This window comes from Camelina sativa, chromosome 20 (genome assembly GCF_000633955.1).
Source record: "Camelina sativa cultivar DH55 chromosome 20, Cs, whole genome shotgun sequence".
NCBI classification, from domain to species: domain Eukaryota; kingdom Viridiplantae; phylum Streptophyta; class Magnoliopsida; order Brassicales; family Brassicaceae; genus Camelina; species Camelina sativa.
The window spans coordinates 23,828,353-23,852,294 of NC_025704.1; the positions used below are offsets into that span (position 1 = coordinate 23,828,353).

Genomic DNA, 23,942 nt, shown 5'->3' on the forward strand with positions numbered 1-23,942 from the left:
CGATCGGTTCTTGATCACCTCTGTGTTTACGAAACCTATCAAAGAGGATCCCAAGAACCCAGTGCCGTGCGTGAGAATAACATCTCACGCGCGAGGGATGAAGAATCTCCGAGGTGATGTTTCGTCGAAGAAGCCGCCACGTGGCTCCGTATGACCCGGAGCTGATGTTGTGTTTGTTGATGATCTTGCTGATTGTATCCGATTGTGGACGGTCTGCATAGACTGAACCGTTCAGAACTAGAGCCTCGTGAGCGAGGGTACGGTCGGCAACGAATATGGCGGGGTGGGAAGTGATGCGGAGTGTGACGATGGGGCCTAGACGATGGTGGACGGAGCGGAGGTAGGATTCCAAGCCACCTAACCCTTCCCGGAGCCACTGGAGTGTTCCGAGGAAAGGTAACAAGTTAGGGTCAGGAGGTAACGGAAGAGAGGAAGAGCTACTACGGCTGCGAAGGAGGAGATGGAGAAAGAGAGACACGAAGAGAGAGGCCAAGATCAGTAACCATATCTCCATTTTTGGGTTCTAACTTTTATTACTTTACGTGTCTTCTCACTTAACTTTCTATTCCTAGATATGTATATAGACGTGTGTGGCCAAAGTGGACTTGTAAATTAGTTCATTTTTAGGGCGTGCCATTCACGTATAAAATATTTTTATAATTTGGTCAAACCTTTGGAATATTAATTCATTTCAAAATTTGGAAAAGTTTCTGCGGTGTTTGTTGCAACTCACTGGTGGGGAGATAAGGATAGAGATGGTTTTGTTGGATGGACCACGTCTAGCTCTGAGAGAAAACCACAAGTATAAATCACTGCACGGCGGATCACAAACGAAGAGAAGAAAACAAGAATATGGGCCTAAGAAATAAAATACTCCAGGCCCATATCGTAAGCCCAATACAAAAAAATATCACCACCTCTCGTCGCCGAACCAATTATTCTTCTCCTTAGGTCCCGTCGGACCTTCCTCGCCGGATAATTCAACCGGAAGCTTCGTCAACACAGCATCAAGCCAAGTCCTTAACCTCCATGGCAATCGTTCATTCAACCTCTCAATCTCAGTTCTCGAATCATACACAATCTTCGGTCCCCACTCTCTCATATAACCTAACCAAGGCGGCTCCACCACAACTCCTCCGAGATACTCCGCCGCCACAATCTCATACCTCAAACTCGAATCAACAAACAAATCACTTGTCTCCATATCATTCCTTATCCCAATCCCAAGCAAATCAGATCCTTGTAGATACATCCCTGAGGTAGCGAAGCTCGCGTGACCATGCTTGGAAGAGTAAACCACAGCTCTGTTACTTCCTCCTACGAACTCAAGATCTTGAGGTTCGATCCATTCGCCGCCACTGTGTTGAGAGAAGTAAATAGAGTAAAGCTCGCCGGAGAAGTTGCTGATTCTGACTGTGAAATGTTCCCAATCACAAACGTGTTGACCTGTTTTAGCTAACGAGAGATTCATGAGCCCTAGTTTAAGAGTCGCTGGTCCGTTGAATGGACAAAAGATCCAAAACACAAGATCCGTGAACGTTCCTCCAAATGCTGGCTTAACGTGTACGTAAAGCTTCGCGCTCTCTAGGTCACCACGTTTGAGTTTTTCGCGTCTTTGTTGATCGTTTATAGGTAAATCGATCCAAAACTGCTTATCGTTGGTTCCGCCATGAGGTAGATTCGAGCCTGTTTCGTCGATAGGTTCATTGTTGGTATCAGAGCTGCACAAAACAGCACCGTTCTTGAAGAACCACGAGACGGAAGAAGGTAGATAGGTTTCGTTAGGATGGAAGTAAACTCTCGGACCGTAGTGTTGGATCAAGGCATGGATTTGTTCCATGTTTGGCATTGCGTGTAAACTCGAATCGAGGTTTTTCAAACAAGCGATGGTACGGAGATGATCTTCTTCAGGGGAATGAGTTGTGCAGAAGAAGGTTCCTGTTGAGACTCCTTTGCCCCACATCCCGCGTTCTGAAGGTCTTGTTTTCCATATAAACAAAGGAATGCTTAAAGAATCCGAGAAAGCGGTGATGAGGACTTTATGTGCTTCGCATATATCGGTTTGATCAGCTCGGACACATCTAACTTGATCCAATTCAGGCTTTACGGGACTCGTTGTAACCAAAAATCCGATTGGTTTATACCCTTGAGGAGGCTGCGGTAACCAGAAGTAACCGGAACATTCGCTTTGACGTTCTTCTGATAAGTCATTTGAGCTCCAGACCAATGTATAATCAAGTGGTTGCACAAGTGCAGGCTGTGTCGACTCGGAAGACTTTACTTCTTTTGCTACAAGGAGAAAGCCTCTTAAGAGATGAGAGTCAGACTGACAGTAATGACCTAAACAGTGGAAACCTTCGGGTAAGTTGTCCGGTTTGTAGAAGGAAACACTCTTCTTGCTGTCTCGACGAGAGCAGTACCGCCATACGATTTCAAAGCTTGTGATCTCGGCGACTTCTATATCTCCAAGATTGATTCTTCTTGAACCGAAGCCTGTGCCTGATCATATTCAGCTAAACATGAATCAGAGACAGAGAAAAGGAATCCAAAAGAGAGATGAGTTCTTAAAAAAGAAACAAAGTAAAGTGACTGTTTCTCCCAAGACTTGTAAGGTCGAACAAGTTGTGTTCGTGGATTGCATCAAAAACGAAAGAGCTAAATCCAGAAGTATCAGGGAAAAATCTAAATTCAGATTACTTTCGGATCGGAATTGAAGGAGGTGAAACAGAAAAATACCTGAAGGCCAGTGGGGAATAGAACAAGGGAGGGAGAAGGTCTCAGGCTTCTTCAATGGCGGTTGTAATTCTCTGAGATTGTTCCAATAAAGACATTTGCATCCAAACATTCCTCTCTCTGTCTGCCTCTCCCTGAGATCATCCGATCCGATGGTTTGCGAAACCGACATATATTCTATATTCTAAAGCCTTGTTGGGTCCCAATTCTTTAATCGTCGAGAAATTTCGGTTTTGCAATAATTATTTCTTCTAACAACAAAATAAATTCATGAAAAACATATTTAACAGTGTCTTTGATAATACCTTGATGCATAAGAAATTAAGAAAATAGCGTTAAATGTTTTTTTCTTTTAATTCGGGTGGAAAAAAAAATTAAGAAATTAGTTTTTTTGTGAAATTATGATAATTTACCATTCGGGGGATAATAATGATCACCATATGCGACAGAATAATACCAATCACCTTTTTAAAGTTAAAGCTGATATGCCTGTGGAACACAACTAACAATACATTGAAGTTTGTAATTTAATCCAGAGTAAAATAAAAGGGAAATCAAAAATTGAAATGTTACACAACTAAACCCGTTCCCAAAGGGAGGGTAACAGTCAAAAGCCCTAACTGGCTAATTCTGGCTAAAAAAAAATTTAAGAAAAAACATATATAAACCCAAAATCTTTGTTTCCTTGAGCCAAAAACCAAACCCAACCAAGAAAAACAAATATTACAAACAACATCTTCGGTAGATTAAGGAGGAAGAAGAACCGAAGCTTTTCTTTTGCAACATTCATTCTTTGGTTGCACTAAAACTTATAAGAGATTCTTTTTTTTTTTGCTCCTTAGCGGCCACCGCGGTAGTAACCGTTACCTCTCGGCCTGTAGTCACCTCCATCCTGGTTTCCTCTGCCAGACCCACGGGCACCAAACCTGCCTCTTGGTGCTTCTGTTGGGTAACCGCCCCTTCCACGTCCTCCTCCTCTTCCTGGTCATTCAATAGAAATCACAGTCGATATGAGTTTCATGTGGCAAACTTTCATTCTTATAGAGAACTTTACAAAGTTTTATGATCTAGAAATTTGTTAAGCAAAAGAGCATTGTTTCTTCAAAGGAAGACTTACTAGCTCCGCGAACACCGGCTGGATTAGGTCTTCGTTCCTCAATGTATACTTGCCTTCCACCCAAGTATATAGGAGAAGCCTATTATATTATTACACAAAAGGGAAACAGATAAGAACAAAGTGAAACAGGAACAGAAGATGACAATTAATCTAGTGAGGTAACTGTGGATCATAATCTAGACCTTAATGGCATTCTCAACGGAAGTCATTTCCTCAAACTCAACAAATGCATAGCAAACGCCCATAACATCCTGCATTTTCGGTTGAGTAAGATTGTTAGCTTTGGCTCCTCATATCACTTAAGACAAACATAAACAAATAGCTAAAAACAACGAGATTAAACCTTGCGGGTTCTGAGGAAAACACCATCAGGCTTGATTGTACCAAAGTTCTTAAACTCTTCCTCGATTTCAGAAGCAGATATGTCGGACGGCAAATTCCTAACATACACTGATTTGAACTCAACTGAAACAAGGCAAAACCAGGAAAAAAAAATGAATACACAATTCCAAAATGACAAATTAAAGCAAATTGCAGCACATCCTAATCTAATTCACTTTTCCAACCATCTAAACACTTGCGTGTAATTTTTAGTACATTAGAAGGATCAAAACATTAAACAACTTACAGTCTTCAAATCCGGAGCCATCTTCTGCGTCTGCTCCATATTCAGTAACATAGGGGGCAGATGCCTTTGATTGCTGAACAGGGGCAAGAGGTGCAGCCAGCTGAGGGGAAGGAGTCCGCAGTGGTTGATCCCACTCATTAATATCTTGAGAGTTCTTGTTATATGATGGCTGTGAAGGGGCAACAGGTGCAGCTGCTGCTTCCTTTGCAACCTTTAACTGAGAAACAAAGAAATCAGCACATCTTCAATTAAAGTTACTTTTGCAAAACTTAACCTAGCCAACACCAAAGTGATGTACAAATGACAACCGAATCATGGTTCTTCCTCATGCTACGAGATTATTATATTTTAAAAGAGAGTCTACAATCTACTACTGAGAGATCTTCATAGCGCAAATATAAGTGAACACCACAATGTTTTTCGATAGATATGTTGTTTTGTTACTATGCTGAACAACTACACATGACCATTAGAGAGTGTGTACTTACAATGGAAGCATAACTCATCTTTGATTTTTCAATGGGTTCCTCTGCTGGTGCAGCCCGATGTTCATGTACCACATCAACTGCAACTTCTTCCCTAGGTGTTTCCACAATCGCAACTTCATCGACATAGTCTTCTTGCTGAGGTTGATGTTGGTCCTCTTGCAGACTGTACTTGTCAACAAGATCATCTTTGATTTGAACTGCATTCACATAATCTCTTGCCTCTTGCTCCAGAACATAGTCAGGAACTGGAAAGTCAAACAAGTAAAAAAAAATCAAACGGATGAACCTTTACACCATCTAATAGTTTGGTTTTTCAAAAGCTAGCAAACAAACCTTGGGGTTCCTGATGAGGGGAAGGAGGATTGATATGAGCCTCATGCTTGGTTTCAGTTATATAAGAAGGCTGATGATAGTAAACAGTTTCCTCATCAACAAACTGAAAGACATCATTGAGAACAAAATAACCCTTTTCCTGAGGAGCGAGGAAAAAGGTCTGCACAAAACTCCTTCTGTTGCTGAACTCCTTGGTTTTAACAGATCCCGAAACCACCACGAGAACACCACCTTCCCACGACTCGACTGAATTGATCGTCTTCACTTCAATCGCAGTGAAATTAAGTGACATGACCATGTTGTGAATATGCTACAATCAATCACAACATAAAGAAATTGCAAAAATCAATCAACTCTTCACTATTTGACATTGACAGTACAAATCTTCATCAACTTAAGTTCCACTTAAACCTCTAGAACCTCACAGAACTCAAGTAAAAAGATTGAAACTTGTGAACTAGATTCAAGAATCCGAGTATAAAGATTGAATCTTGTGAACTAGATTAAAAGCAAGATTGGTAGAAGAAAGAGATGATGTTTACCAGCAAAGAATTAGCAGTCTCGGTGGCATCACCATCGATACGAATAGCTCTACTAGACTCTGAGTAAAACTGATGAATAAGATCTGGCTGCTGCTGCAACACTTTATAATACTGCCCAACAAAGTACGAACCCACCTGCACAACACAATACACAACATACATCAATCAAAACCACCGATTCAATCGGGCGTTACGAATCCCAGAAATCAAAATTACAAATTGAAAAACTCGCCTGCGTCGCTCCAGGATAAGGAGTCGCCATTATTTCAACACTAGTAAGAGCTCAAAGAAACAAACCCAAGATCTGGATTGTAAACAAAACCCTTGAAAAGATCAGAAGAAGATCGAATCGGCAAAAAAGAAACTGGATTGAGAATACGAAGTCTCTCTTCTGTGTGTCTCTACGTTATCAAATCGAGAGTAGAGCAGATCTATGGGAGAAGATGAAGGAATTGAGATTTATAGAGGGGTTAACAGAGGTAAAACGAAATGGTGGAGAGTGTTTTTTTTAGATCTGCCTGCGAGAGATTAAAAAGGGTTTTGTGTGAGAGAGAGAGAACTATAGATAGGGTATTGGATTTAAGAGGAGGCGCTCTTTATTCCCTTTTTTTCTTTTTTTCTTTAATGTATCTTTTCTCTTATTGATTTGCCCCATAAGTTTTAAATTCAAACTAAATCAACCCTGACTTTGATTAATTACACTATGAGTCTTTAATTTATTTTCTTCTATGATTTTAATCCCCAAATGTTTTTAGATTACAAAAATATCCAAACATTCTTACCGTTATTACTTTAGAATTGTGTGTTACCTAATGAGGTATATTTGTTATGAGATGATGTCACAATATAGACGCATTAGATGCATAACGTAGTCATGTATTGTTGAGATATAATAATGTGTGTTACCTTATGTTGTTTTGTGATGATCATAAATTCACAATGTGCATGGTTTGAACATCTCTAGCTCATTTTTCCATCTTCTCATCAAAATAGAGTCATTTTAATTTAGAGATGAATTTTTCTGTAATTATCCTCTATTTTGGAGTTCAAAATAAAGATTTCCAGATTTTAGTGTTAATTAGAAATGAATACTCCAAATATAGAGAACAAAATATAAATCTTTATTTTGGATATTAAAATGGAGATGGATTATAGCAAATTTGACTTTAAACTCCATTTAAGATATGAATATAGAGACAAATTTGTGATGGTTTTAGTTGTGCATTTCTCTTGTTATTGAGTATCTTTAGTGATAAATTCATCATGTGTAAATGGATATGAATGTAAATGAGAGAGATAAAAAAAACCAAACTTAATACTGAAGTTATTGTGTAACTATGCAAAAAAAAATGCATGGTGGATTGTTAATTGTCTCCATGTTAAGTGTCAAATATTATAATGATGTCTAATAATTCGTTATTGAGTGATGGAATGATCCAAACTCATTGCATATGTGTAGTATATGGATCAATACTTTATTTTATGATTTTTTCAAATAATCAAAAGTTTAGTATCAGAAATAATCAAATATATCTGTAATAGATTTCTAATGTCATTTGATAAAATTGAACTATTCAGCTGTAAATCTTCAATTCTAATAACAAAAAAATTGATATATGGACCAATTCTTTGAAGTGTTGCTAGAAACACTCCAACGACCGAAAATATAATTTTTGAAAAGTAATATTGTTACTGTTGAGATTTTGAACTCCACCATATATGCAATGGTTGTTTTTCAAATCCAAAAAACAAAAAAATGGTCACAACATCTCTTTAAAGATTTACACATCAATTTTTTAATAAATTCCTAATACATAGGAATTGAGAAACAAACAAAAATTATTTTCGAAGAACATATTATTGCCCGTACAGATATTTCGGTAAGAGAGTTCATCCGCTTATATTTATGATTATTTTATTCAGTTTATATAAAAAATGTTTAGTTTAAATAAAATTTAGTTAAATTCTGCAAAAGTTTGTATAAATTTTGAAAAATATAACTATTTTTTAAAAATATCTAGATTATTTCGAATTATTTATTATGGGGTATCTTTGGATATTATTTATTTCGAGTTTCCCAGATATATTGTTTGGTTTTTGGTTCAGTTTGGATATAATTCCAATAGGATCCGATTCATTATCCATTCGGATTGTATGATTATCCGGTTTGGTTCAAAACCGGATTTTTCAGATCGATTTCTAATTCTGGGTTTTATGCCCAGACGGTTTCGAATTTTGGGTTTTCTGTGCCTGACCTACTTTGAGTCTATGAGCTATCCAAAGTTTTATGGGCCAACTAATTCATTAGACTGCATGGCCCAATTTTGGTAACCAAAAACTCATCTATTGACAAAAGGAAAGAAACCCTCGCTACCCTACCATCCCCACAAACTCTCTTTGTGAACCACCTGAGATTTAGCGATTCAGAAACCACAAACACTCACTTCTTTATATCAATCGATGGCGGCGAAGAGAATCGGAGCCGGTAAATCTGGCGGAGGAGAACCAAACATCTTAGCTAAGATTTCAAACTCCGAGATCGTGTCTCAAGGAAGACGCACAGTTGGAGATGCCGTCGGAGTATCGAAGAAACTGCTCTGGAGCACCGGAAAAGCCGCGTGGATCGCTGGTACAACATTTCTCATCCTTGCCGTTCCACTGATCATTGAGATGGATCGCGAAGTACAGCTCAACGAACTTGAGCTTCAGCAGGCTAGTCTCCTTGGAGCTCCACCGTCTCCAGTGCAAATGCAAAGGGGATGATTGTAAGAAATCCCTAATTACGAATTTAGGGTACTCTGTTTTTTCTCTTGTTTGGTGGTTTTATGGAATTCGAATTTTCGTATAAGAGTGTTTATTTACACATCGGTGGATTCATAAAGTTTGATTTTTGTGCTGTTTTTGTTGTTATCGTCTTCAGATTGATTGTCATCATCTATGTATTTTAGTACTCTTTGTCTTGTTTTACGTTTCTATTGCAATAAAAATAGGATCTTGAGGCACTGAACTTGAAGCTTTTTACTACTTCTCTTAGCTTCTTATAGCGTATTCAATACTCTAGAGTTCTCAAACTTGTTGATAAGTTAGTCAAATTTAGCATCTTTAGGCAATGAAGTTGAAGCTTTTTTTGGCTCTCTTAGCTTGTTATAGCTTATTCAATGCTCTAGAGTTCTCAAACTCGTTCATAAGTTAGTTATATTTAGCATCTTTTAAGCAATGAAGTCGATGCTTTTTTAGGCTCTCTGAGCTTGCTATTGCCAATTCAATGTTGTAGAGTTCTCAGACTTGTTGATAAGTTAGTTAAATTTTGTATCTTTAGGCTATGAAGTTGAAGTTTTTAACTTATCTTAGCTTCCAAGAGCTTAATTCAATGCTCTGGAATTCTGATTCTTGTTAGTATAGTTGAATTTCACTTTCGTAGAATTTCTTAATCTATCCAAAATCTTTGGCGTTGGTCTTCTTCTTTGTTCACAGTACTTGAGCTATGGAGTTTGCGTTTTAATATAAGTCTGGGATAGTTCCTAATTGCCAAGTATATTTGTTCATTAAGATATTTAAGGTGAAAGATTGATTCTTTCTTACTCTAGATTTAAGGTGAAAGAGTGTTATGTCAGACTGATTCTTAGACTTAGTTCAGAGATCTTTGTAAGATGATGTATGTCCCCTGTCTCCTCTCGGTTTGAGACATCATGTTCAGGATCAAACTTACCAAAAAAAATAAAAGGTTTTTAGCGCCTAGAATGGTTTATTACCATAATTGTGCATATTTTTGAATTGTATCACAATCACTTTACATGGCGTAGATATGATTTTATAGATGTAGTGAAAGGTATAGTTGGATGATACAGTGAATCTCACTAACTCCAAAGCTTCCAAAGTGAGATATACCACCAATAAAGCTTCACTCTTTCTCAACGGAAACGACTGTAACAGAGAATTTATCAAGAAATTGAGGAATAACGTACACTTGTATAATTGTATTGCTTCACTAATAAAAAAGCTGCTTTAACTTCTTGTTGAGTATTTCTCTTTTTCATCAATTTTGCTATTTTGATGTTTTCATTTTACTTTATTTATTTTTCCATCGTGGATATGCTTCTTTTTTTTTTTTTTCTCATCTTTAACATTGGAAATGGAGCAACATGTACTAATCAGTAAGTTGAGCAATCTCTTTCATCTTTCAATGGTCAATTAAATAAAATGACACACGATTTGAAAGAGAAATTAGATAAGTGACAAAGCCTACAAAAAAAAATGACAAAATCAAGGAAATCAAACTAAACTATAAATCCGAAATCAGAATCCTTTTTTTTCTTCTTAAACATTTTAATTGATAAAACCATCCAAAATGTTTTATGTGCATTGATATTTTCTTGATTTCCATGCCACTTTTTGTGATGCAAACAATCTTAAATCAATATCATAGTTGAATATACACAGTTTGGACAAGCTACTAATCATTTTTCTAAGTAACCTTATAAAATTTTGTTGAATGTTTTGGGGTAGATGAGTAAAAGAAAAATCAGTAAGCATCATATTTACTAGTCTTCTTCTTCATGGCAGATCTCAAAACCAACAAACAAACAATGATAAACCCTAAAACAAAAACTCCTCCCACCGCCAAAGCTATCGTCCTTTCTGTGTGTTGTCTCTTCTCTCCACCTACACCCACACACAATCAATCACCCATTAAAGGCCGTTCCCTTATAATTCACACACAAATTTTTGAAGTCTCCCTCACTCACATGTAACCAGAATGATGTGTCAACATTCTAAAATTTGATAATATCTCTTCTTTTTTATAAAGTAAAAATTTCCCCACTAATATTTCTTTGTTTTGTCTTAATATCTTCCACTAGTTCTATGTTTTCCTCCTGCCCCCATTAATTTCTGTCTAATCTACTTGACAATGAAACTACATACTATAAGATAACATTCTTCTACGAGCTTCATGTGTATGGGTAACTATCACCTAATTATTAGTATGATTTAAATACTACAAATGCTACACTCACTAAATACAATAGAAGCATACAACTAAAACTAGGATTAAATTAGTAACTTTTGTTTTACCTGAGAGTGGTTCTATGTTTGGAACACCCTGACCCTGAGAGTAGTAACTATAGCTAACGAAGCACTTGTGAAGATAAACTTGTCCCGAGTTCGAATTGCCACACTCGCTTTTTGCTTTCTCAAATCCATCTTTCACGCATTCACCACAATCTGAATTTCCCAAACTACCCTCACACTGTCCCAACACGTACACCGACTCATACTGCCCCGCGTAAAACCCTCCTCCGCTGCCGCCACCGCTACCGCTGATCCCACCGGTTTTCACACCGTTCTCCGCCATACCAAACGCCGTATCTCTCTTCCCGGAGAACCCAGGATCACTGCTCTGTTTTTTCCCGCAGAGACGGAACAGCATCTCAGTACCGGAAGTCTGTCGGAACCCCGAGATTTCGTACCGGATATAACACCCGGCGAGCTGAACACGAGCAGCCACCACCACATTACCGTCGTCTCCGCCGCCGCCGCAGAGTTTAGATACGAGTTTAGGGATTTTAGATACGCAATCTGAGCACTGAGGAGCGTGGAGATCGCCGCGGCACTGAAAAACATCGATCACGGCGGTGGCGTTATCAGTTCCGGAGGTTGTGGACGCAAAAGAGCTCTGTGCTGACTGAGAAACTAAAGAAGCGAACAAGCTTTTGAGATTCTGAGAGAATACACCAGTTGGGTCTGGATACCTCTGGTTCGCGCAACCTTTAAAGATGAGATTTTTATAATCACCATGATCACTGGAGATTGCAAAGAATGGTAAGAAGAACCAAAAGATGAAGACTTGATGTATTATTAGTTTCATAACTGAGAGAGACAGAAACAGAGAGAGGTTTCAGAATTTTATGATTCTTGATTAGTAGTTTCTGCATAAAGTTTGTGTTTTTATTATGTGTCTAGAAATTATAAAATGTTTTGCCGTTTTTGTTTTATTTTTGTCTTTTTGAGGGTTTAAAGACAAAAAATATGTAACGGGTTTTGTCGTGTGAAACCATGGAAAATTAAAGGAGTATATACTTTTCTTCGGAATCTTGCTTCAAGGTTAAGATAAAAGAAAGAAACTTTCAGACGACAAGTGTTTTTTGTTTTTTTTTTTTGTTTTCTTATTGATTTGTTTTGGGACAGATTATGTAATACAGTATCAAAAAAAAAAAATGATTACTGTTATCCTTTTTTTATGTTGAAATTTAGTCAAAAACCTTTAACGACATTAAATTTGTGACTTTAGTGTCACATAACATTAAGTATCATATGAAGAAAAAAAAACATTTTCAGCTGGATATTGTTCAATGGGCATAGGTTTTTTTGTTCAAGGCACTAATTAAGATATATTTTGATATAAATTCTAGGATGAAACGAGAAGAAGAATAATAAATTTTGGGGCATTCTCAAAAATATTCCTTTTTCCATACCCTTTTTAAAAATATCATTTCATGTTGACCATTTTTAAAATTATCCCTCTTTATATATAAAATGACCAAATTACCATTTTTTGAGTGACAGCAAGAATGTACAGTCATCAAAATCGAAAATATTTTCCCGTCAAAAAAATTTCCCGCCAAATTTTTTTTCCTGCCAAAATCGAAATTTTTTCCCGCCAAAAATATTGAAATTTATACTTTTTAAAAACATTGTAAACGCTTTTAAAAAACTTTTAAAAGCGTTTACAAGGTTTTTAAAAAGTTTTTACACACATTGTAAACGCTTTTAAAAACCTTGTAAATACTTTTAAAAAGCTTGTAAATGCTTTTAAAAGGTTAAAAGCATTTACAAGGTGTTTAAAAACCTTTTAAAAACCTTGTAAATTTTTTTTAGCGGGAAAACTTTTTTGTCGAATTTTTTAACAAAATTTTTTTGACAAAAATTTTTTTGGCGGAAAAATTTTTTGGCGGGAAAATATGTCGGAAAATTTTTGGCGGAAAAATTTTGTTTTTCTTTTTATTGAATAAAATAATTTTCATCGAAGGGTAAAATGGTCATTAAAAATTAAAAGAAGGCAAAAATAAAAATGGCCAGAAAAATGAGTATTTTTGAAAAAGGATATATCAAAAGAGGCATTTTTAACAAATTCTCATAAATCTTAGACCTTGTGTAAGAGTTCAGTGATTGTTTTGATTTTATTTTTATTCTAAAACAAAACATGTTCGTTTTGAGAGTTTCCATGGTTTTCAAATCATAATTGTGAAGTGATCATCGGAGCTAATCATAGAGTTGTGTTTTTTTTTTGTAAATTACTGTACAAAGAAAATCAAAGTCAAAGTGTTTCGTTGTAAATTGATAAGCATAATTGTTTTTTTTTTTTTTTTTTTTTTGCAGAATTTTTGATTATATGATCCTATATGATATCTTTTGAGTTGGTGAGGGTCGAACCATTGCTTCGGAATTATGGTCAGGATCGGACAGCGTAATCTCTCCAACAACTCTAACAACACTTTGATATTTTAGATCTTTCAAATCATAAAGGCTACAAAAGGAAAGAAAAATGTAGCAAGTGTATTGGAACTACGATATGTGATGCTCTTAGTTCTAGGTATTTGAGTGTTTAAAGTATAAACTAATTATCTTTAATTATCTATACAATGTTAGTGAGAGAATTATTAAAAGGAGGATTGGATTTTATTAAAATAAAATATATATCAAAATTATACTTATATTATATTTAAATATCGAATAATCGAGATATATGGTAAAAAAAATTCAATATATAAGTTTTAGTTTGATATATGGTATATATAAGAACTTTGTTGTGTAATCCTCTTAGTTATAGACATTTGGGTGTTTGAAGTATATATTATCATTAGTGAGATAATACTTAAAAAAGAGGGTTGGATTCAATTAATTTAGGATTAGAAATAATAATGTTTATTAAAACTCTATACGTATATCAGAATTGAATAGCGAATAATCGAAATATATAGTAAAAATATTTTCAATCTTCCAGTTTTCCGTATGAAATCACACATGATGTAAGTTTGGTGTGCTACATCTTTATAATACACCATATATGAGTAGATTGGTGTAATAATGGTTTTTGGTTTCTTATTCTCATAATGTATGCTCCTCATGTTTTGTTCTTAGGTCATCTCTAACGGTATTGAATATAGACAATTTGTTATAAAGATCCTTTTTGAGATACTCCTTTTCAAAAATATATTTTTCTTTGATCATTTTCATTTTTACTTTTTTTACACAATTATAATATGTTAAATTAATCATTAGAATTTTTTGTAGGTTTGGGTTATCTATTTTATATTTAGAGTATAGTTTTTAGGAGGTATGTTTAATATTTAGAGTTTAGAATTTAATCATTTTATATATTAAAAAGGAGTATTTTTGAAAATAAACACCATGAAAGAGTATTGTTGAAAAGTGACATAGAAAAATGAATATTTACCTTAAATCATCATGTATTTTTTTTTTGTTATATATTTTACATGATAAAACGATGCATGATACCATTTTTAAACATTGATATGTTTTAATTTTCTAATTTGGGAACTTTTTGTAATAAAAATGACTTGTTTAAAATTTATAAAATGAACATCTTCTTAGCTAAATTCTAGTTTTCAAGGAATTCATTTACACAATAAGAAGTCTAGTTTTTCCTATTTGAGTTTTTGTTTTCCTTTCCATAAAACTCGAATCGTCGTCTAACGGTAATATTTGCCCGGGAAGGGTGGACCCGACCGAGTAAAGCCCGGCCCATTAAGCAGAGAAGAACAAAGAAAAATCTTCATCGGTGGTCAAAAGAAAAGTCACAGACTCACAGCTGGAACACAAACGAACTAAAAGAAACTAAAGAAAGAATCGAAATTTTCACCTGGCACTGTCATCGCGTGTACTCACGCGCCGACGTAATACTCTACCGTCGACGCCGACATTGTCTCTACCCCGTTCTCATTCGCTTTCCCACGGCCACGATTCTCTCTCTCCTAAGTAAGTACTCAAAATCCTCGACTCCTTTCGCTGTACCGAGCTTACTTTAAAACCCTAACGCTCGTCACGTCATTTCGTCCCTCTGCTTAGTAAGTTCGTCTAATTTTCCGGCGAAAGTCTTCTCCTTTTTGAGTCTCATCGTAATCGGAGAACGCTACTAGTTCTCTGGAAGTGAAAACGACGTTTTATTAGGGTTTCTTTGTGCGTTTTAGTGCTATAGTGTTTCCTCAAGAGGAAAGGTTTCAACTTTGGTAAAGATGCTCAATTTCTGAGTTCTGAGTACTCGTGGGTTTTTATTTTACTGCTACGTAGATGTTTAGCAGTTTAGGGTTCTTGGTTTGTAATGTTGTTGATTTGCTTAGTTCTCGTTTTGGCTTCAGTGTTCTTCATTTGCTCATGTGTTTGGGGTTTATTTGGTTACCTTGTAACTCCTGGGTTTCGTTTGTTATATTGAACGGCTTTACATATAATGTTTCATTTGCATTTGTTGCAGAAACGATGGCACCTAATGCGCATATCAAAAAAGCATTTTTGGCTATGAGGGCTCTTGGGATAAAGGATGCACAAGTTAAGCCGGTCTTGAAGGACCTTCTCACCCTTTATGATAAAAACTGGGAGTTAATTGCTGAAGACAATTACAGGGTTCTTGCTGATGCTATTTTCGATAGCCAAGAAGCTCAGGTACCTTTTGTTGTCTCTTTAATCTACTGATTTCATTGTCTTTGTTATTACCTTGACCTTACATGTTGGTCTAACATATGAAGGCTATTCAAGAAAGCAAAGGAAAGAAGGTTGACGAAGCTAAAGAAGATGAAGAAGGCTGTGTATGTTCTTTCCTCACAATCTTTGATTTGTAGTTCAAGTATTGTGTTGTTTGAATTGCTTTGTTATCCATACTTAGTGTTGTTGTTGATCCAATTTTTCAGGCCTCAGAAGTTGGCAGAGGAAAGAAGAAGTTCCATGAAGTATGCGAACTGAATATATTTTCTGTGTTAGAGTAATGTTTCTTCATGTTATTGTATTTATTCAGTTTCTATTGTGTAATATCAGTCTATCGAGGAAGATGATGAAGCGTTGGCTGAGTCTGATCGCCCTTTAAAGAGGCTTCGACGCAGAGGTGAAGGAGGCTCTGCTTTGACAAGTCCTAGCTTGGACAGTCCGAATTTAGAAGAAACTCCAGCTTATGGTGAAGAGAGTGGTCTGATCTTATTGCCATTTCATCCTGTACCAACTGAAACTCATCCTGATGCTGGTGAGCTCATTGTCCCCAAAGATGAGCTCATTACAGATATGCCTTCCAGTTCTTTTCATTCAGGTACTTTTTTTGTAAATAGGAGTTACTAAATCTTCTTTGCATTGCTCATTTTGTTGGTATGATGTGTCGGAGACTTGAAGCTACTTTCTTTAAAACTGATGTGTTTTGTTTCTGTAGATTCAGTAGAGAGAGGGGACTCTTCAGTTCTCATGCTGGAGATGGAGAAAACAAATGGACATGTGGAAGACATGGCTGGTGAAACAGTAAGTACTGTTGATGGTATTACCAATGATGTTTCTCCTATAACTGCTGGGAGATTGAGTGAGCAGAAGCTAGCTTCAACCGTAGAAGATCCTTCAGCACTTGAATTAGCTTCTTCTGCTTTGGGCGAGGTGAAGCTTAATCTTAGTTTTGCTCCTGCAACTAGAGGAACAAATCAACATGTACCTTCTATGGAGGAACTACGAAGAGCAATGGAGGAAAAATGTCTCCGATCATACAAAATACTGGACCCCAACTTTTCTGTGATTGGTTTTATGAACGACATCTGTAGCTGCTACCTGGACCTGGCAACAAAGGGGAAAGATTCATCGAACCAGATGCCAAAACCCTTGCCATTTGTCACAACGAACATTGATGCATTGAAGAAATCTGCAGCAAGTATGGCTTTTACTTCTCAGGGCAGTAATGATCATATGGGAGTTGTTGAAAACGTTTCAGTTGATGATTCCATGGGTTTGGTAGTTGTTCCTGAATGCCAACTTTCTGCGGATGAGTGGAGATTGATAAGCAGCATCGGGGACATCACTCTAGGGAAAGAAACAATTGAGATTCCTTGGGTGAATGAGGTCAACGACAAGGTTCCTCCAGTTTTTCGTTACATAGCCCAAAGTCTTGTGTATCAAGATGCTGCAGTGAAGTTTTCTCTTGGGAATATCAAGGATGACCAATGCTGCTCCTCTTGCTGTGGAGATTGCTTGGCTCCGTCAATGGGATGCAGTTGTGCAACTGCATTTAATGGCTTTGCATACACAGCAGATGGCCTCCTACAGAACGATTTTCTGGAACAGTGTATCTCTGAGGCTCGTGATCCGCAGAAACAAATTGTGCAGTATTGCAAAGAATGTCCTTTCGAGAAAGCCCAAAAAGAAGTAACTCTGGAACCGTGCAAGGGGCATCTAAAGAGAAAGGTCATTAAAGAATGTTGGAACAAGTGTGGCTGCATGAGGAAATGTGGCAACCGAGTTGTCCAACAGGGGATTCACAACAAGCTGCAGGTAAACATATTCACCTTACCAAGCTTTTTTTCTTTTTCTAAGTGGTGCAGTTTTTGATAATCTAAACCCATCTCAGTCTGATAGAACTGAAACTGATTATGATCATTGTAACTTGGACTAAACCGGTTAAGAGTCTCTGATGCCTGAATTGTGTTTAATATACTTTCATTTTTTTTATCAGGTTTTTTTCACGCCCAATGGGAGAGGCTGGGGACTCAGAACTCTAGAAAAACTACCTAAAGGAGCATTTATCTGTGAGTTTGCTGGAGAGATATTGACCGTTCCAGAGTTGTTCCAACGCAACTCTGAGAGACGTACTTCTCCAGTAATATTGGATGCATACTGGGGTTCTGAAGACATTTCAGGGGCTGACAAAGCTCTTTGTCTTGACGTTATGCATTATGGAAATATTTCCAGGTTCATCAATCACAGGTAAAGGGACTCTGAAAATGAGTTTGTTTTAAAGTTTCAAACGACTAGCTTAGCCTTAGAAACTCGTTTGGGAAACTTGTAATTGGTTCCCTCTCAATGCATTAGATGCTTAGATGTAACTGTACTATGTCTATATGTGCAGATGCTTAGATGCAAATTTGATTGAGATCCCAGTTCATGTGGAGACTACAGATTCACACTACTACCATGTATGACACAATGCCTGGTTTCATTTCTAATCCTTTGCTTATAGAAATCTCATCTGTTATGTGGACACAGTAGACTGATTAGATAAATCTGTATTTTTTCCAGCCCGCATTCTTCACAACAAGAGAGATCGATGCTATGGAGGAACTCACCTGGGTGTGTAGAAGTTTCTCCACCCACTTTTAATAGATTGGGTTCAAGTCCTGGTATTTTGTGGTTCTGTCTGAGAACTTTTGGTCTTGATCTGCAGGATTATGGTGTCCGATTCAACAATGATGTGTTTCCCACGAGTCCGTTCCATTGTCGATGTGGTAGCGAGTTCTGTAGGATCATTAAGCAGATAAGCAGTGAGTGATCATCATTTGTTATTCTGTTATATGTTTATCTCGGGTTTTGGGATGAGCCCTTCACTCACTATTCTTGTAACTAACTCGCAATTTGTTGATGGTGCAGAAGGGAAGAATGTGAAGAAGAGAGCATGAGAGCTTTTACCTTGGTAGTTTTTGTTGATGGTGAAGAAGGCAAGAATGTGAAGAAGAGAGCATGCCTTGGTAGTTTTTCTTGATGGTGGCGCAATCTCTTTTTTTTTTTTTTTTTTTTTTTTTTTTTTTTTTNCTTTTCGGCAACGAATTGGCAAAAAAATTTCAGTGGGGAAAACTCTTTTTGTCAGAAATCCGACAAGGCATACAGGCAAAGTCGGTCGGTCCATTAAATAGGTAGCTATGGAAGGATGCCACTATTATCCTTAAGAAACTGAATCGACTTTTGTGATATCGAAGTATCAAACTCATGTGTATATCTTAACTTAGGTTTTAACGGCTAATGCTTTTGTTTGCGACTTATATAAAACATCTCCCTATTTATATACATCATAGTATCGAAGTGAAGTAAGTCATCTCAAGACTTTTGAAAGAAGAGCTCCTATGAGAGTACTTGTGAAAGACATTTCGATATATGTAATTAACAAAGATCAAAGATCAGTGATTGTTACATTACATAAATAAGTTGAACATCATCCTATCATTTGAGTTATGTACAGCCTTCTCCACTTAAACTGCGAGCTGCGTTTCAACGGCTTTACCAACCAAGTTTCTGCAATGAGGTCTCAAGAGAGAATCTTGATCGCCAGATGAAGAAATGGCAGGTTGAATTCCACTTGCGTTTAGCGGAAACAGTGTTTTGTAGTATCCATCCATTATAGCGGGAAAGTCACAAGTCGCCGCAACTCCAGGAATCTGTTTCAACAACAACAACAAACGCAGAAACTGAGATGCACTTCTAATCGCAAGCAGTTGGGTATAAGAGAAAAAAGGCAGTAAGAAAAGGAACCTGGTAAATGTCGCGCAAATAGCCATAGAGATTCGGGTATTCAACAAGCTTCTTCTTGGTGCATTTGAATAAAATGTTGTAAACAGGATCAAAACGAATCAGAGTTGTGAATAGGCATACATCAGCCAATGTCAACCTTTCTCCACATAAGTATCTGTTACTACCTAAGTGATCTTCAATCTCATCCAAGGTACTAAAGAGCTCATTCACTGCTCCATCATACGCTTCTTGGCTCTGCGCAAACCCACACCTTCCACAACAAAACAGTCATCAACTTAAGCAACAAATACATATTGCAGCATCAAGAAGACAAGCTACAAGCAAAAACCGCATCAAATGTGAACAATCCAGTTGATATCTATAGCATCTGATGTTTCCATTGTTAACTTTTTATAAGCTTTCTATAGCTATTAATACTAGAGTTCATTCACTGGCTCTATCATGAGTTTTATGGCTCTGTGCAAACCCACACCTTTCAAAACATCAATGCAAGCAAATCACCACACAATAAAGCCATCAACTTTAGCAACAACACGCATATTGCAGCATCAAAAACACAAACTACGAGCAAAAGACCGCATCAAAATGTGGAACAGTTCACTCGAATTCTATAGCTTTCTCGATATGTTTCGTTACTTGTAAACACCATTGTTAACTTTCTATAAGCTTTGTGATAATGTTTTTAAATTATACCTGTAAACGCCATTGTTAACTTTAGGGTAAACAATCTGATTCCAATCTTGGATCTTCTCTTTCAACTCCGGTGGCGAAAGATCCAAATTAGCGTTTCGTGCAAATTCGTTTAAACCCGAATTGAAGAACTCGATAATATCATAGCTTTCGTTACAAACAACTTCCTTCTTCTTTGAATCCCACAGCATAGGAACCGTACATCTCCCGTCGTAACCTCCGCTTCTCGATTTGTACACTTCCTTAAGATTGCGGCGCCGGTTTGCTTTATCCAAACTCGGGATAAGTTGATCCTTATCCTTGATTGGGATATTGTTATCCTTGAATTCCCATGATCCATCTTGACCCGGCGACGCGATTGAGACCGGAACGGCATCGTTTAAACCCTTGAGAGCACGGACGATTAAGGTTCGGTGAGCCCAGGGGCAAGGAAGACCAACGTAGAGATGGAGCTCCGAGGAAGCAAAGGAAGGGAATTGAGTCGGGTCGAGGCGAAATTTGGAAGTGGGTCGGGTGTATGACCCGGATGAATCGGATGGAGCGAGTTGGGTCATCATGAGCTGCCACACGGTGCTCCAAGCTGTTCGAGCGGTGGTGACAAGTAGACCTGGTGGAAGAGATGGTCCCCAGAGTAGCTTTGTGGCAGAGGTGAAGATGCTGGTGGTGGTGGTGGTGCTCGCGCTTGGTTTTGGTGATTGGTGCGACATTCTAGGGCTGACGTGGCGTGGCGCGAAGGATGGAATGGTTAATTGTGGCGCAAAGCAATTGGTCATGGCGGAGGACCTGAGGTTTCGTTCTCTGTTACTCTTACTCTGCGTGAGTAGTAGGGCCGTAGAGAGAACGAAATACTCAAAACGTTGCGTATCGGTGTCTATATGAAAGCGTAAGCATTAAAGGAGAAGTCCAGAGGGCTCACAGCCAATCTCATAAAAATTGACCTTTTTTGCGCTTAATGAAAAATGTCCTTAAAAATATTTCGGAGAAGCTTTTCCTCTCTATTTAGGTGGCTGAAACGCACCACATTCATCCACATTAAAATTATTCAAAACTGGAACTTTTTACTCTTTTTCTAAGTTTTATTTTTCTTTTTAAATAAAAAAACGAAAATTGAAAACAAAAAACGAAAATTGTTTAACAAAACTGGAAATATATGCAATATCTCTATTTTTAAAAATGGAAGATAAATATTAGAATATATTACGAATATTTGTTTAAAGAAAATTTCTATTTTCAAAAATATTAAAATGGTAAAGATAATTATGACGATATTCCTTCTAAGCTATATATATATATATATATATATATATATATATAGTCTCAGCCAAAATAGTAGAAGTCGGATTCATTAAGCTAAACATATAGTTTTGAGAGTATAATTTTTGTTTTTGTATTATTTTGGTTCTAATGAATCAAATTTACTATTGTATGATTTTAATTTATTTTTCATGTTGATGTACTATCGATATGTTTTGGTGCTTTGTATGAATTAAATTTTATGCTGCTATAATTTTTAATTATTATTTTGAATCATATCAAAAATTTTACTGATTTTGTACTGTTTGATTTTGTATTAGGTTTACCTGTCATGGAACATGGGTGTTTTTTTGTATATCAAAAACAAGATTGGACGAACGAGTTGATGAAGCAAGAAAAAAAATCAAATCGGTGAAGTAACATATTATAATCTCTTTACAAATAGATTTAAATTATAATTCTATTTATATGTAACTTAATACATAATTTTTTTGTTTCAGTTGAATTCATGGATGATCATTGATCATAATTATGGATCGACAAAATTGAATATAATAAAATTCAGGTATTAATTTTTGTTAACCCGAATTTTTAATTTTTAAAAATAATATTGATGCTAATTTTTCCAAATTTTAATGTTTGTGCATAATAAATATTTTTATTTTAAATTAACAGAAAGAAGGTAAATTCATGGATGATCATAATTGTGGATCTACAAAATTGAATTTAACAAAAATTGAAGAAAAAATATCCTATGGTCCACGAAGAAGTGGTTAGCCTAATCTCTTAACTTAATTATTCTATTAATTTACTTACATTTTTTATTTAATTAATTTATTTTTGATTTTTTTTATTTACAGGGGTGAATTCAGTCTCCATTGATAGCGCCAAGGATTTAGTTATAGTAAAGGGGATCATTGACGTAAAACAGCTCACTCCTTATCTTAATGAGAAGCTTAAACACACCGTCGAAGTTGTTCCGGCAAAAAAAGACGACGGGGCACCACCCGCGGCGGCTCCAGCCAGGGGAGAGAAGAAAGACAAAAGTGCTGATTAAAGATGTCGGAGAAAAGAAAGTCGACGGTGGCGGTGAAAAGAAGAAAGAAGTTGCGGTCGGAGGAGACGGTGGTGCTATGGTGGATATGAAGAAATCGGAGTATAACGGTTACGGTTATCCTCCACAGCCGATGTATTACTACCCACCAGGAGGACAAGTATACGGTCAACAACAACAGCATTACATGCAAGGCCAATCGTCTCAATCCTATGTACGTACAAGAACCATATACGAACCAAGGATACGTACACGAATCGTATGGGAATCAAGGTTACGGTCAAGGGTATGGACAAGAAGCATCACCGCCACCTTATATGAACCACTAAGATTACGCTGATCCTTATGGTCACATGCGGGCGCTTGGTTGGTTTATTTCTTCTATATATAGATAGGCATAATTTTGTATCGTAAGATTGATAATATCTTCTCTGTTTTATTAACTTTTTGTGCAATGTAATCTTCAAGTGATCATAATAAAATATATATTATAGAAAATCTATTCATAAGAATATGCTTATTACTTTTTAAAGTAACATATATTGCACAATTATTGTTTTTTGGTTAAAATAATATGATCTTTATGTACGTGAAAAAAAAGAACCAAGGGTTCCAACGTGAGAAGTCAGCTCTAACAGAAACAGAAGTCAGCTCTAATATGAGAAGTCGTCTATTTGTACGAAACAGAAGAAAAAAATTCACACGGTGCAACAATCTTTTTGAAAGAAAAAGAGTCAGCTCTAACCAGAAGGAGAAGAGATGTCATTAATTACCTGGAAACAAAAAAGTTCATTAATCACAACAAGGTTTGAAGAACGTTAAAGCAAGATTGGAGTTAGCGGGAAACTCAATTAAGGGGGAGTGTTGGTTGATAATTGTGTTTTAGAGTCGCAATGTTTAAGTCGTGACGTTTTGGTTTGTGACGTTTCATCCAAGAGTCATAAGTTCTTAGAGACACAACTCATTATGATGTAGTGTCTGTTTGTTTCTATATAAAACAGTTTTGTTGTTGATGTATGTAACAAGTTTTAGTTAATCGAAGTTTATATTTGTTCTTATCTTCTAAAAGAGACAAAGGTCTCTTACTCTGTTTTGTTATTCTCTTCTCTCAAAATTATAACATGGTATCAGAGCTTTTGTTGGTCTTGGAGCATGTCCAAGCAAAACAAAAATAAGAAAAATTCTGCTGCAAGAAGAAGAGAAAGATGGAGACAATAAACCAAAGGTGAGAAGAAGAAGAAAAGAAGATCGAAATAGGAAAAAATGGTGGTGACAAGAGAGAGTACTATCAATCTTCACAAGCATTCACAAACAGCACCATTATTTTCACAAGTAGTACGTGAAGCTCCAAAGGGATGAAGAAGATAGAAAATCTTCTCAAAAAGGCAATGGAGACCATAGATGTGGAGATGAAATTGTGAATGGAGAGTTCTGAAACTTTGTTCAACAGTGTCTTGGTATATCACAAGGATGCAAAGAAGACATCACTCGATGAAGTTGAGAATCAGAAGATTTCTTCAACGGAACCAGACGGAGAAGCCACTGTTTGAAGAAACAGAGTATGACGAAATAGCAAAAAGTGGTGTTGAGTTTGAAATAAAGACGT

General features: G+C 36.6%; 6 protein-coding genes across 8 annotated transcripts in view; 2 read left to right on the forward strand and 4 right to left on the reverse strand.

Annotated features, from left to right (window-relative positions):
- LOC104771549 overlaps window positions 1–3,010 on the reverse strand; it is a 3,629-nt gene extending 619 nt beyond the window's left edge. Inside the window, exons 1-2 of one of the 2 annotated variants that reach the window (XM_010496088.2) lie at window positions 2,737–3,010; window positions 1,333–2,499 (exon numbers count right to left, since the gene is read on the reverse strand). In XM_010496088.2, coding sequence (XP_010494390.1) covers window positions 1,333–2,499; window positions 2,737–2,905 — 1,336 coding nt within the window. In that variant the 5' untranslated portion in view covers window positions 2,906–3,010. Of the gene's footprint in view, window positions 1–784; window positions 2,500–2,736 lie in introns of those variants that run through there. The other variant, XM_010496087.2, reaches the window with a different exon arrangement.
- Window positions 3,226–6,411, reverse strand: LOC104771550 (ras GTPase-activating protein-binding protein 1). The gene is made up of 9 exons (XM_010496089.2): window positions 6,074–6,411; window positions 5,842–5,976; window positions 5,300–5,609; window positions 4,967–5,211; window positions 4,479–4,695; window positions 4,194–4,315; window positions 4,033–4,101; window positions 3,851–3,929; window positions 3,226–3,714 (listed from the first exon to the last, which is right to left on the reverse strand). Exons 1-9 carry the CDS (start codon window positions 6,101–6,103, stop codon window positions 3,572–3,574), a joined length of 1,350 nt encoding a protein of 449 aa, XP_010494391.1. The 5' UTR covers window positions 6,104–6,411; the 3' UTR covers window positions 3,226–3,571.
- Window positions 8,204–8,848, forward strand: LOC104771551 (mitochondrial import receptor subunit TOM9-2-like). The gene has a single exon (XM_010496090.2). The coding sequence runs from the start codon at window positions 8,302–8,304 to the stop codon at window positions 8,602–8,604; it is 303 nt and encodes a 100-aa protein (XP_010494392.1). The 5' UTR covers window positions 8,204–8,301; the 3' UTR covers window positions 8,605–8,848.
- Window positions 10,289–11,843, reverse strand: LOC104771553 (cysteine-rich repeat secretory protein 56-like). The gene is made up of 2 exons (XM_010496091.2): window positions 10,915–11,843; window positions 10,289–10,503 (listed from the first exon to the last, which is right to left on the reverse strand). Exons 1-2 carry the CDS (start codon window positions 11,705–11,707, stop codon window positions 10,364–10,366), a joined length of 933 nt encoding a protein of 310 aa, XP_010494393.1. The 5' UTR covers window positions 11,708–11,843; the 3' UTR covers window positions 10,289–10,363.
- Window positions 14,671–18,805, forward strand: LOC104771554 (probable inactive histone-lysine N-methyltransferase SUVR2). Of its 2 annotated transcripts, none has more exons than XM_010496092.1 (11): window positions 14,671–14,838; window positions 15,332–15,519; window positions 15,603–15,662; window positions 15,765–15,803; window positions 15,889–16,153; window positions 16,271–17,370; window positions 17,552–17,802; window positions 17,945–18,011; window positions 18,115–18,165; window positions 18,260–18,356; window positions 18,463–18,805. In XM_010496092.1, exons 2-11 carry the CDS (start codon window positions 15,337–15,339, stop codon window positions 18,489–18,491), a joined length of 2,142 nt encoding a protein of 713 aa, XP_010494394.1. In that variant the 5' UTR covers window positions 14,671–14,838; window positions 15,332–15,336; the 3' UTR covers window positions 18,492–18,805. The 2 variants fall into 2 exon arrangements, with proteins under 2 accessions (XP_010494394.1, XP_010494395.1); XM_010496093.1 differs by having other exon boundaries at window positions 18,466–18,805.
- Window positions 18,934–20,892, reverse strand: LOC104771555 (glutathionyl-hydroquinone reductase YqjG-like). The gene is made up of 3 exons (XM_010496095.2): window positions 20,032–20,892; window positions 19,339–19,588; window positions 18,934–19,244 (listed from the first exon to the last, which is right to left on the reverse strand). Exons 1-3 carry the CDS (start codon window positions 20,799–20,801, stop codon window positions 19,059–19,061), a joined length of 1,206 nt encoding a protein of 401 aa, XP_010494397.1. The 5' UTR covers window positions 20,802–20,892; the 3' UTR covers window positions 18,934–19,058.

What these genes read in the sequence shown, in the direction of transcription:
- LOC104771550 (XM_010496089.2), bottom strand. Translation starts at nt 6,103, where the DNA reads ATGGCGACTCCTTATCCTGGAGCGACGCAG. An exon ending in TTTTCCTCAGAACCCGCAAG is followed by an intron (nt 4,102 to 4,193) that starts GTTTAATCTCGT and finishes CCGAAAATGCAG; the next exon opens with GATGTTATGGGCGTTTGCTA. An exon ending in CCGTTGAGAATGCCATTAAG is followed by an intron (nt 3,930 to 4,032) that starts GTCTAGATTATG and finishes ATAATATAATAG; the next exon opens with GCTTCTCCTATATACTTGGG.
- LOC104771554 (XM_010496092.1), top strand. Translation starts at nt 15,337, where the DNA reads ATGGCACCTAATGCGCATATCAAAAAAGCATTTTTGGCTATGAGGGCT. An exon ending in TCGATAGCCAAGAAGCTCAG is followed by an intron (nt 15,520 to 15,602) that starts GTACCTTTTGTT and finishes TAACATATGAAG; the next exon opens with GCTATTCAAGAAAGCAAAGG. An exon ending in CAGATTCACACTACTACCAT is followed by an intron (nt 18,012 to 18,114) that starts GTATGACACAAT and finishes TATTTTTTCCAG; the next exon opens with CCCGCATTCTTCACAACAAG.
- LOC104771551 (XM_010496090.2), top strand. Translation starts at nt 8,302, where the DNA reads ATGGCGGCGAAGAGAATCGGAGCCGGTAAATCTGGCGGAGGAGAACCA.
- LOC104771553 (XM_010496091.2), bottom strand. Translation starts at nt 11,707, where the DNA reads ATGAAACTAATAATACATCAAGTCTTCATCTTTTGGTTCTTCTTACCA. An exon ending in AAACATAGAACCACTCTCAG is followed by an intron (nt 10,504 to 10,914) that starts GTAAAACAAAAG and finishes GTGTGGGTGTAG; the next exon opens with GTGGAGAGAAGAGACAACAC.
- LOC104771555 (XM_010496095.2), bottom strand. Translation starts at nt 20,801, where the DNA reads ATGACCAATTGCTTTGCGCCACAATTAACCATTCCATCCTTCGCGCCA. An exon ending in GTTAACAATGGCGTTTACAG is followed by an intron (nt 19,589 to 20,031) that starts GTATAATTTAAA and finishes TTGTTGTGGAAG; the next exon opens with GTGTGGGTTTGCGCAGAGCC. An exon ending in ATTTGCGCGACATTTACCAG is followed by an intron (nt 19,245 to 19,338) that starts GTTCCTTTTCTT and finishes TTGTTGAAACAG; the next exon opens with ATTCCTGGAGTTGCGGCGAC.